At 35.2% G+C, this 12,442-nt stretch overlaps 2 protein-coding genes across 3 annotated transcripts; one reads left to right on the top strand and one right to left on the bottom strand.

Annotated features, from left to right (window-relative positions):
* Positions 1–619: 619 nt before the first annotated feature.
* On the bottom strand, positions 620–2,063 carry LOC120157061 (putative GDP-L-fucose synthase 2). Its single transcript, XM_039168319.1, has 2 exons — positions 1,967–2,063; positions 620–1,868 (listed from the first exon to the last, which is right to left on the bottom strand). The coding sequence occupies exons 1-2, from the start codon at positions 1,977–1,979 to the stop codon at positions 925–927; spliced, it is 957 nt and encodes a 318-aa protein (XP_039024250.1). The 5' UTR covers positions 1,980–2,063; the 3' UTR covers positions 620–924.
* A 3,096-nt stretch (positions 2,064–5,159) lies between these two features.
* LOC120157060 (5'-nucleotidase domain-containing protein DDB_G0275467-like) lies at positions 5,160–12,017 on the top strand. 2 transcript variants are annotated; one of them, XM_039168318.1, is made up of 14 exons: positions 5,160–5,343; positions 5,440–5,473; positions 5,692–5,883; positions 5,995–6,131; positions 6,235–6,384; positions 6,744–6,845; positions 7,361–7,525; positions 7,663–7,773; positions 8,640–8,737; positions 9,388–9,511; positions 9,639–9,728; positions 9,825–9,869; positions 10,315–10,635; positions 11,372–12,017. In XM_039168318.1, the coding sequence occupies exons 1-14, from the start codon at positions 5,299–5,301 to the stop codon at positions 11,399–11,401; spliced, it is 1,644 nt and encodes a 547-aa protein (XP_039024249.1). In that variant the 5' UTR covers positions 5,160–5,298; the 3' UTR covers positions 11,402–12,017. The 2 variants fall into 2 exon arrangements, with proteins under 2 accessions (XP_039024249.1, XP_039024248.1); XM_039168317.1 differs by having other exon boundaries at positions 5,686–5,883.
* Positions 12,018–12,442: the final 425 nt, after the last annotated feature.

The following is a 12,442-nucleotide window of genomic DNA, read 5'->3' as shown; positions in this document are numbered from 1 at the left end:
GACTATATCTTGGATGTTTAGAGTTCAAATTCTAGAATGAGAAGGGTGGAATTTACAGGGTGTTACATATAAAAAGTGTAATGGCATAATAACATAACAGAGAAGGAATCACGGACATGATTATGCATAGATGAAATAAAGTTAGCAAGATTGCATATGTCCCTCTCCCATTCTACACTTTGTGTATCCTACTAGACATACTTTTTTGCGCAACAACAGATGAAACATGAATGTAGTAACATAACGCATACATAAAAGTCTGTAAGAATAAATAAATCATGAAAAGAAAAAAAAATTAGAAAAGCAATGGCTTGTCTCTGAATAATTACCATTCAAGTTGATATATATATCATAGGAAGTATCAAGTGCCAAAGACCCAACAGGGGTGAGGTTTTTATCAACCAACATTTCTCATACATGAAAGTAGTGCTACTACAAAGGCTCAACTACCCCTGGCAGCTTAAAACCATAATTATAATATCATCCCCACATTTCAAAGATTACAAAAGATGTCTTCAGTAATCCTAGTAACATAACTAACGACAGCAAAAACAATTAATTACATGCCTACCAAATTTTACCAGAAACCTAGTTCCCAGTTGTTTCATGGATTCCCTTCAAACAAAGATAAGTATATTAAATCAAAACCATAATAGAACATAACTTATCCAGTTCAAAACTAAAACAAAAAATTAAAGTCAATTCCTCGATAGAAAGTTCAGTCCAATATATCGGAAAGGGATTCCATATGCTCAACTTGGATGCCAGATAATTGGTACACAACTAACCTCAAATTATTCAATGGCACATCCAAACATAGCTTATAGCAGCAACAATAATAATGGAGTAATTGACAACATCACAAAACAACAAATACCCCGATCAAAAAACTCATCAGGGAAAAAACCACCAATATCACCTGCATCATTGCTTGACGTTCTCTAAGTACCATTTGTAAGTATCGACAAGCCCGTCTTTCAATGAGATCTTGGCATTCCAGCCCAATGAAGCAAGCTTCGAGCTATCCATGAGCTTCCTAGGAGTCCCATCAGGCTTCGAAGTATCCCAAACAAGCTCACCTTCAAAGCCAACAACTTCCTTCACCAACTCAGCTAATTCCTTAATAGTAACCTCTTTTCCACTACCTACATTCACATGGTCCAATCCACTGTAATTCCCCATCAAGAAAACCACAGCATCAGCCAGATCATCCACGTGCAAAAATTCCCTTAACGGACTCCCGGTCCCCCAAACAACAACTTCTTTCGCTCCGTCCACTTTGGCTTTATGGAATCTCCGCATCAAAGCGGGTAAAACGTGGGAATTCTCCGGGTGGAAATTATCATTGGGGCCGTATAAATTCGTCGGCATAGCGGAAATAGCATTGAACCCGTGCTGGATTCTGTAAGCTTGGCACATTTTGATCCCCGCGATCTTGGCAACCGCATACCATTCGTTGGTGGGCTCCAGGGGCCCGGATAAGAGCGCGTTTTCAGGGATGGGATGCGGCGCGAATTTGGGATAAATGCAGGAGGATCCGAGGAAGAGGATTTTCTTGACGCCGTGGCGGTAAGAGGAATCGATGACATTGGTCTGGATTTGGAGATTGATGGAGATAAAATCAGCCGGGTAGGTGTTGTTGGCGTGGATTCCGCCAACTTTCGCGGCTGCTAGTACCACGTACTGAGGCTTCTCAGCGGCGAAGAAGGATTCGACGTCGGATTGGCGGGTGAGGTCCAGATCGGCGTGGGTGCGGACAACGATGTTGGTGAAGTCCAGAGATTGGAGTTTGCGGACTATGGCTGAACCAACCAGGCCTCGGTGGCCTGCTACGAAGATCTTCGCAGATTTGTTCGAGAAGAAAGAATCTACGGAGAAGAACATACAGAACAAAAGAAAACAGAGTTATAACTAAGTTGAGATCTGTTGAGGGATCCCATGAAGAAAGACGCGGAGAGGGAATTACCGGTTTCACCCATTGCTGGAGACTCGGGGATGTGAACTGTGAAGAAGGAAGGAGACGCGTGGGATTGAATTTTCAACACCCAGATTTCACAATCTTTATACTTCGATACTGATAACAAGTAAAAGATACGTAATCCGGTCCTCTATGTGATATTTCGTTTTTTTGTAAATCTTAGTGGGCTCAGGGAAGCTTCATTTGCCAATTTTGAGGAAGAGCTGACAAAACAGTTGCGCCCATTAGCTGTATAAAGTATAACGCCAAATTGATTGGGCCAATTTAGAACTTTCTTCCTATAGAAAATGAAACAATTAAAGGATTGGGCCTTAATAAACTAATTAGTTATAAAAGAAGGATGAAGTTTAATAATAAACAATAATTTTGTATAAACATGTAATAAAGAACTTCTTGTTTCGTGGTGGAATACACACAGTGGAGGTATTGATAATTATAAGCAGAGAATTGAATGATCCATATGAGGTGTTGAACAACTCGGTTGATCCTTGTAGCTGGACTATGATCACTTGCTCTTCTGAAAACCTTGTAACGGCCCTGTCACTTCATTTTGTGTGTATGTTTTGGAAAATATCGCACATTTAGGTTGTAATAATGTCATTTGTTTTCTTTTTTCAGGGAAGCTCATGTCGGTCTTCATCAGAATGATAGTAAATTTCAACAATCTTTATCAAAAACTTTGTCTGGGGCGATATAAATCAAGTGGTTTCATTTCATTTTATTTTATTTTTGCAAATTCTGTTTGCTCAGAGGTTTGCACAAAAACATAAACAGGTTTTAAAAGAAAAAAAATATTGTCATTGAATTTGGAGATTATATTTTTTTACCGTAATTTAGCACGGCTCATGTAAATGAAATGGGGTTTGGCAGGAAACCAACGCTAGACTGGAATACAAGAGAATTGCCATTGGAGCAGCAAGGGGGCTTCTGTATCTACGATGAACAATGTGACCCAAAGATGATTCACAGGGACGTGAAGGCAGCTAATAGTCTTCTAGATGATTACCGCGAAGCCATTCATTGTTGATGACTTTGGCCTTGTAAAGCTCCTTGATCATGCTGATTTCCGTGTGACCACTGCACTGTTGGGCATATTGCACCGTTGGGCATATTGCACCAGAGTACCTCTCAACAGGTTAGTCTTTGGAGAAAACTAATGTGTTTGGATTCGGCGTTCTCTTCAGTCTTGATAGAGCTCATTACTGGAATATGGGAAAGTTTTACTTTTTTTTTTTGGTGTTTTGATTTATCTGTCTGCCATATGGGAAAGTTGCGAAAAGCACAATAGGAGCTGTATAGTGTTTTACAACATCAGATGCTCTGCACTCTGGTCCCAGTGAGAGACTGACTCAAAACACAAAGATTTTGCCTTTCCCTGTTAAAAATAGCATTATATTGCAAGAGTTTTTGTGGTGGGAAAGTGAAAGGTAATTAATTGTTAAAAAAATATCTCTTCCACTTCTTTTTTACCTTCCCATGTTCCTTGCATAAAAAATGTCTGATGATGAAATATAGAAAATGTAAAAATTCGCTAAATCACATTCGTCCAATTATGATAAAAAAACAATTATGTAACATAAGATAGAATTATAATTGTAGTTAATATATTTATATGAGAGTAAATTACAAATTTACTTATTGAACTTTACTCTTCCTTCTTTTATTCACTATATTTTTAATTCATTTAATTTACTCATCGAATTTTATAAATTGGATTCTTTTAGTCATTCCACCGTTAAACCTTGTAACAATGCTATAATGTGGATTAGATAATGATTTTTTAATAATTAAAAATAAGGTAAGAGATACATCAGAAAATAAAATACAATAATTAGAAAATAAGATAAATTACACCATAATCACTTAATTCTCTGACTCACCTCTTCCTTTTCGGTCACTCTCCGTCCATCGGTGTCACGCCTCCTTAATTCTTTGTGTATAACCCCTAAATCCTAAAACCCCAATCAATTAAAAAAAACCATGAAAACAATCCTAAAATTTCATCCTTCATTTAATTGTAAGCCTACATTTTTTTAGAAAAATTACAAGGAACAATTTGAAATTCTCAAGTTGTCCAATACATTTCAGGTAATCATGCATTGAAACAAATATAAAACCCTATAACAACAACAAAGAGTGTATCTTTATCAAACTTTTAACCCTAAAAACATTAAAGAAAATAACTCAAAAAATAGGAATTACCGTGACTTTGTTAACAACAAAAAAAACATATTGAGAAATAGCTATATGAGAATACCCGCACTTAATTATTATCTTGATTCTTCGAATTGGAAACTTATACAATACCGCTTCTTTTTCTCCATTTTCTTCCACTTTTTCCTTATGTTTCTTCTTATTGTTGAGTATAAATGGTCCTTCATCAACAACACGGTTAAAAAGCTTATTCAGACAGAGTACAAAGCAATGAGGGTGGACGAAAGGTTGGGGAGACGTGACATCGGTGGACGGATGATGGTCGAAAAGAGAAGGGCGGGTGAAAAAACCTGTAAAGGTAGAGAGGTGAGAGCGTGAGGATGGGGTGGAGTCGTGGAGAGTTTATGGTTCAGGATTGAGTATAATTTTTGGATATGGAGTTTGAATATCATTTTGATTTTCTTTTTTATTCTGCATATTAATAAAACAATAATAATAATGATAAATGTCAAATCATATAAAATATCAATAAAATAGGTTAAAGTGATGGTTTAATATTAAATTATTTCACATTATCTATATGCTAGAGAGAAAACGGCCAAATAAAAAATTTAATTTATAAAATATAATAATAAATTAAAAAATTGAAAGTACAATGAATAAAATAAGAGAGAGTAAAATTTAATGAATAAATTTATAATTGACCCTTTATATAATTATATTGATATTTAATTATCATAATATATAAAGGTCAATATTTAAACTTAAATATTGATAATAATTTTTTTTTCTTGATAATAAAAAATTAGAATAAATACAAACGGAAGATTCACTAGCATATAAATTTAAGAATTGTTTTTTCGCGCAGTTAAAAAAAGAAATCAGCAAATTTAAAAGGTAGTGGAAATATGTTAATAAAATTTTCTATTTTTGGCTTAGGATTTACCACTAGAAGAAGAAATTGAACTAGTAGTATTTATCAAACGAAATAAGCGCAACCCAGAAAAGGCGGATTTGGAGTTGGAACTTGAAATGCTCCTTCAGCCACCGTATTCAAGTTTCCCGTATTTTTCTTCACAGGACTGAAGTTCAAAACAAAAAATAATAAATCTGCTATTTTCCATTTTCCAATCTCGTCGTAAGCTCAGTTGTGTTCCTTTCCTTTCATGGCTTCCTTTCGCAGGCTTCTTCCCCTTTGCTCTTCTCTCAACGTATGTTCATCTCTCGCTCTCTCTCTATTTTTTCTCTCATATTTTTTTAAAACTATTAGCAGCAATGATCTCACTTTTCATGTATCTTTCTTGCAGAGAACGAGATTTTCTTCTTCTGGTGTTCTTTTAGGTTTTCCCCTCCTTTTTATTCTTTTGTTTACTGTTTGTTTGTTTTTTTTAAAAAATCTGTAAATTTGGACTTATATATTTTTGTTTTTGTAAATGTTTCAAATAGGCATGTTTCGATTGCAATCTTATTTTTCTAACTTTTAAATTTATTATGTTCTCTTGGTACAAGTTGTGAGTTGTTGAATTATTTGAGATTTATATTATTGTAAAAAAAAAAAGGATTTGGCGCAAATGTCCGTGGCTACAAGCAAACAGTATCCAAGTTCGAGGAACGAATAAAGCGTGCAGAAGCAGAAACTTCGGAGGCTAATGATGACATTGACAGGATTCGGACGGAGTTTCATGCTGCCAAACGGAGTTTCCTCGAGATTCCAGAAGCACTCAAGGCAATGCCGAAGATGAATCCTGAAGGTTCGATTATGTTCTGTTCCTTTATGTTTAATTTGAATCTGTTTTAGCAGATTTGCGGATCCTATATACCCTGTAGTATTCAAAATGTTTTTCTGTTTGATGTTAATGTAGGTATATATGTGAATAGGGGTATTAGACTGGATCTTATTCAGGTATACGGATTTGATTATGATTTTACATTGGTACATTACTCTGCGAACTTGCAAAGTTTGATATATGATCTCGCAAAGGAACATATGGTGAATGAGGTTAGCATTTATGTGATATTATAATGCAGCTATGTAATTGATCTTTTTTACTGTGTGGCTTATTGTTGGTGTTGACATATTGTTATCTATCGCATTCTTGCAGTTTAGGTATCCAGAGGTTTGTTTGAGTTTTAAATATGATCCTTCCTTTCCCATTAGAGGATTGTACTTTGATAGGCAGCATGGATGTCTCTTGAAGTTGGATTTTTTTGGTTCCATAGAGCTAGAGGGATGCTTCTATGGTCGTCGCCAGGTACTATTAATTATTTCTGGTGACCTGGCTGTTCTGCTTATTGTGCAATGCTGGAACTAGGTTTGCCTTGATGATTAGTATGGGTTATTTATTACCAAACTATAGTGGTGTATGATTGGCAATAAAGGGAGAGAGGAAAATATTAGATAAAACCTGCCATGTTTAATATGAATGGTTTTGACACCTGGGAAGATGTGAGTTTAAAGTTTCTTAAAACTTGTAACAACTCGTCATTTTTATTAATGATCACTAGCAATAGCTTGAGGCTTCTTATCAGTTTGTATCATGTGCATGTGTTGGGAAATTCTTACATGACTATATGAAATATCCTGCTTCTCATTTTGCAACTTATGATGCAGCTTAGTGAGAAGGAAATAGTAGAGACATATGGAAAAAGACATATTGGCCATGACCAGGCACGCCGTCTTGTGGGCTTGATGGACTTTTTCTGCTTTAGTGAGGTTGGTTTCAGTAATTGCATTGTTTGTATGTATAACAATGTTGTACATGTATGTCTAAATAATAGCATATGTAGGCTTTCACATTTTTAAGACGCATCTATGAGTGTTTGTCAGAGCATTATAATCAGATGGTGCTATTTGGGCTAGGGGATTCCAACAAATGCTTACACATGCATGCTAATGTCTCATAATACCTTTTGATTGACTGTAATCTTAGTACTTCTTTTAGTCATTGCTGCTGCTGCCTTTTTCTTCTTCTTCATTCCAATGTTATTGATGAAATAAGATAACAAGTTCACTTTTCAATATATCTAATAAATGTCAAAATATCCTGTCAATTTGAAAATCCACTTGTGGACATTGATATGGATAGTACATATTTCAGGCTTGCCAAATTGTATTATCAGGTTTTGTAAGTATTTTTTGCCTTTTCTTGGACTATTTGCCTTTATGATAAGCACATGTTTTGTTCTATTTTCAAGTTCCTGATTTTTTCCCTTCCATAATCTTTTTAGGCATGTCTCATTGCCGATATTGTGCAATATTTCGTTGATGCTAAACTAGAATTTGATGCCTGCTATGTATATGAAGATGTTAATCGTGCAATTCAGCATGTTCATCGAAGTGGTTTGATGCATAGAGGAATTCTTTCTGATCCTCATCGATATCTAGTAAAAAATGTAAGTATTAATTATTTATGTTTTAGTTATTTTTGAGTGCCTTTTAGTTTCAAAGAAAGACTTCTGTAAAGTTTGCCCTGCCCTCTGTGAAATATGTTCTTTCCTCCTGGGAATGCTAATTTTGGATTATGTTTCAGGGCCAATTATTACACTTTCTTAGGACGTTAAAGGAGAAGGGGAAGAAAATTTTCTTGCTAACAAACTCACCGTATTACTTTGTGGATGGAGGGATGCAGTTTTTGTTGGAGGTATAAATTGCAGTAGCACTGATGCCTTCTTATTTCATAGTTGTTAATCTTAATGGATGATTAATATTTATTGCTTGTAAATTCTGTATTGCCTGTGGTCCATTTTTGAAGCAATACAGAATATTCTTTCTAAAGGTAGAGAAGATATAGTTGATGGAAATATTCTTCAAATACATTTAATCATATCATTGTGGAAGTCGCTCGATGGTGATTGATGATTCTGATTTCTGCCCTCATATTTTACATTGGTTTCATGAACTTCTTGTTGTTGTTGTTTCATCATCGTTATTATTACTATTATCATTATAGAAACATTCAAACAATTTTTTATCAAATTGTAAGGAGGACCTTTTAAATTACATGATATGTTTAGTCAAAATAACTTGGGTGAATTGCACTAAACATCTCCAAACTATGCCCAGATTCTAATTGAGTTATCAAACTATCCATGGGGTTTCAATCAGGTCCTTCTGTCTTTCTAGCCATTTGCTTGAGCATTAAATGTTAGCTCGGGTTTGACATGGAGCATATTCAAAATACATGGATCAAGTTTTAAACACTGCAAATGTTGCATGGACAATTTAGACTTGACATGTTAAAAAACAATGTCATTAAAATTTATTATGACTATTGCGTTCTTTTCTTTTAAGACATCAAATTCTAGCTGCCCATGCCACGTGTACACTATTTAAAATTTGATCCACATGTTTTAAATATTCTCTCTGCCATATCTAAACTAGCATGCCCAAGTAATGTGGATTGCCTGTTAATATTTAATAATGTTTTGGCATGCTCATGTTCTTTCAATTGGTAAAGTTCAGAACTCAGAAGTGTCTAATTTGCTCTAAGTTTGACACATATTTTAGGATTCGACTGATAACAAACATTCATGGAGAGAGCTTTTTGATGTTGTAATTGCAAAAGCCAATAAGCCGGATTTCTATACTTCTGAGCATCCTTTCCGGTTTGTATCTTCAATTTTTTTATATTCTCCACCTATTTCTTTAACATGGTTAGTGATTGAGGATAATTTTTATTTTATTTTTTCTTTTCTGCTCTAATGACATGAGATAGCATAATTGAACTAATTTGGCGACCTCTGCTACAATGGATATGAATTGGTAAAGCACGTGATAAAAATTAGATTATCATGTGAAAATTTGGTGTGAATTGAAGATTTAGTTTGCCATCTGGTGCCAAGTAGACGAGGGAGTGTCTATCAAAATAGACTCGTAAATGTTTTTTTAACCTATCCAATTAATTATTCCCAGTGAAACCTAGCTTTTAAAAACGTAAATAACCCACATAAACTTGGAGTCTTGGACACAAACCTGATCTACAATCTCATGGGGAAATTTGATCAGGTGGCTTTAAAATTTAGAGTGCAGAGGTTCAAAAAAGAGTTCTGCTGCTGAAGAAGAGAATTCTGTGAAATGCTTAAAAATAGAAACGTGGAAGCAGAATTAGGGAAGTTCAATTTTCTTTTCTGCATTAGGTTGTTCTTGTCTTTTACTTTAGTTTTATCCCTTGGCCTTTGTTGTGCACTTGCTAATAACAATTGCATCCTTTTCGGATTCATATTTATTGATCAGTCTCCTGGAACTTAAATTGCAGCTGCTATGACACAGAGAAGGATACTCTAACTTTTACAAAAGTGGATAAATTCCTCAAGAATAAAATATATTACCATGGATCCCTGAAATCTTTTCTCCAAATTACTAAATGGAATGGCCCAGAGGTATATCATATTTTATGTTCTGTAGCATTTTATATGATCTTGTACAAGATTGTTCAATCATGTGTAGCTAGATTGTGGTAAGTTCTTGCTGGTGGGAGTATTTCACTGCTCTGGTTTTCTTTATTAGGTGATGTACTTCGGTGATCACCTATTTAGTGACTTGAGGGGCCCTTCAAAGGCTGGTTGGCGGACTGCTGCTATCATCCATGAACTAGAAGTATGCCTCTTTTCATTCTTAGCTCTCGTCTCTGTGTGTGTTTGTGATGTCTTATAAGACAAACTCTTCATGTCTTTGGGTTGTGTTTGATTGCAGAATGAAATACGCATACAGAATGAAGATAGCTATCGATTTGAACAGGTAAATATTTCTGCCTCTGGGATATATGATATTGTATAATGGGGTTGACTTCCTTATTTGGTTATTTGGCAACTCAAAGGTTGGTTGAGTTGAATGGATTACAATGTCGATTACTTACATCTATTGACTATTTTTTTAATTATTATTATTTTGAATGAAACTTTAGTCGAGCTTTAATAAATCATATAATGCATGACCGTTTGTTCAATACATGGGGATACTATTCAATCCAGTATAAGTTGTCTTCAATATTCATTCTGAGTTGAACCAGCTCATGGGCTGCTTTGTTGCCACCTCTCCTAGTGTGCTGAATTTTGATGCTTCGGACCCCTGAATTCTGTTGACCATTCTATTATTTGCTGAATTCCATTGCTTTTGTCTTCAACGTGAGAATTCAAAAATAGAATTTTGACTTTATCCTTTTAAAAATGTTCCTTCGATGCAGGCAAAATTTCATATACTACAGGAACTGCTTGGGAGGTTACATGCAACTGTACCTAGTAGTAAGAGAAGTGAAGCATACAACTTACTTATGAGCGAATTAAATGAAGAGAGGCAGAAAGCACGCTGTATGATGAAAAGAATGTTCAATACATCTTTTGGGGCCACCTTCCTCACTGACAAAGGTCAAGAATCTGCTTTTGCTTATCACATCCATCAATATGCCGATGTGTACACCAGTAGACCTGAGAACTTTTTGTTCTACTCACCTGAGATGTGGCTTCATGCACCGTATGATATCAAGATCATGCCTCATCATGTGAAGGTATTTCATTAACCTTCTTTAACTATCTACTTAAAACGAACCAACAATCTCTTTGTTTATTTTCTCATTTATGAAAATGATACATGGTATATTTTCTTGTTTTATGCTCTTGCTTTCTGCCATTGTTCTTATGCAGCTAATTAGAAAGATCACATTCCTTAATAAGAGCAAGGAGTCATATAAAAAAAATTAGCTTCCCTTAATAAGAAAAAGGAGCCAATTTTATACCAAAAAAATCCAATAATTATAAACATTACTCTGACAAAATTAAAAATTTAACTTAAAATAACGCCTAGGGTCCTTTTACAAACATGAGGGGAGGGACTCCTATTTCATTGTAGTGTCGTTTTTACGATTAGGCCCATAAAATGTAGCTACAGTGTGGTGGGAGGACTCTTTACACATTCCCAAAGCATCCCCTACCTACACAGAACCTCCCATTGAACTCTGTATCTGAAATATCTGCTTAAAGAAACATAAGCTGAACTCAGAGATACCCAATAATGCATTTTTAAGCTCCTGACTAATTCTCTAATTACTGCACATGGTACATGACCGACTTAAGATTGATCACACACAACCTACAATTTCAACCATATATTTATGTTGATGCCGAGCAAAGATGTTCTACTTACCAACATTTAATGTATCCCATCTTGAAATTTTAATATAGTCAATTTATTGTTGTGATCTCTGATGCTGAATTGTGATCAACATCCCCTCTTCTTTCTTTCAGATTCCCTCGAGTTTGTTCAAAAACCAGTAGTTGTTATTCCTTAATGCCGTAGAAGATGGGCGGACCATTTTGTTCAGCTCCAAATCTGTTAGGTTTATTGATGTTTCTGTCATTAGAGATACCAGGGTATAAAGCTCATTTCCATGATTGGTTGGAAACTAATTCATTTCCATCCTGCATCGTGCAAAGAGATGAACCTGTTGCTCCGAATTTGGTGGAATTTTGAATTTTTACTTGGAAAGATCAGGAGTAGGGAGCCGTTATTGACTAGTTTTACGACGAATTGCCGTTCGGAATCACCGTTGATTTTGTTCCCAAGGTGATTTCTTGTTCTTGAGTTATAGCTAAATTGTTGCATTTGAAGTTCCATCAGCAGCACGAGTGCTGTAGATGTGGCATTGGATCTAGTCTACTGATAGATGATTGCCAAAGCATATTCTAAATTCTTCGACACTTATCCAGCTATTCCATTTTCATCCGTCTGTAACATTCATGGAACATCAATCCAAAGCTGTTTTAACCAACTAGATGTAGTTATAAAAGCATGTCCTGCGCTGCCATATTTGTTAAAGTAGTTGTTATAATCAGTTTCGCTTTTCTGCAATTACGCAAGAATAAGAGGAAGCTCTTACACACTAAAACTTGGAATAAAGGGAAATGTAATCAGGCCAGATTTAGATATTGTATCGAAATGAAAACGTGTTATATTAAATTTTAATCATTCACTTTTAATGTAATTTTGTTCACTTCTAATCATTCATATCATTCCAAAGTTGATGTGGTGGCTACTCACTAGCTATATTTTATTTGGTGATGAATGTGAAGCCTACCTCCTTCCCAGTTTTCTTTCCCGGATATGGTTTTGCAAGTAAACTGGGAGCATTAAGAGGTTCTTGTAACGACGGAGTGGTTTATTGAAATGGAGTAGTAATAGCAGTAGTTGGCTCACTGGAATCGACTATTCTGCTACCATTCTTTGGCTGTTATGGATAGCTTATGTAATAAAGCAAAGGACAAACTACTTATTTGGTACCTATCTATTCATGAGTTTATGTTTTGTTCACTTAATTA

This window comes from Hibiscus syriacus, unplaced genomic scaffold (assembly GCF_006381635.1).
Source record: "Hibiscus syriacus cultivar Baekdansim isolate YM2019G1 unplaced genomic scaffold, ASM638163v2 tig00111238_pilon, whole genome shotgun sequence".
NCBI lineage: Eukaryota > Viridiplantae > Streptophyta > Magnoliopsida > Malvales > Malvaceae > Hibiscus > Hibiscus syriacus.
The sequence above is the reverse complement of the archived record's forward strand: the minus strand, read 5'-3'. Positions and strand labels throughout refer to the sequence as shown.

Coding starts and splice junctions, on each gene's coding strand:
- LOC120157060 (XM_039168317.1), top strand. CDS start 5,299: ATGGCTTCCTTTCGCAGGCTTCTTCCCCTTTGCTCTTCTCTCAAC. Junction 6,385..6,743: donor GCTTCTATGGTCGTCGCCAG/GTACTATTAATT, acceptor CTTATGATGCAG/CTTAGTGAGAAGGAAATAGT. Junction 9,729..9,824: donor CTATCATCCATGAACTAGAA/GTATGCCTCTTT, acceptor GTTTGATTGCAG/AATGAAATACGCATACAGAA.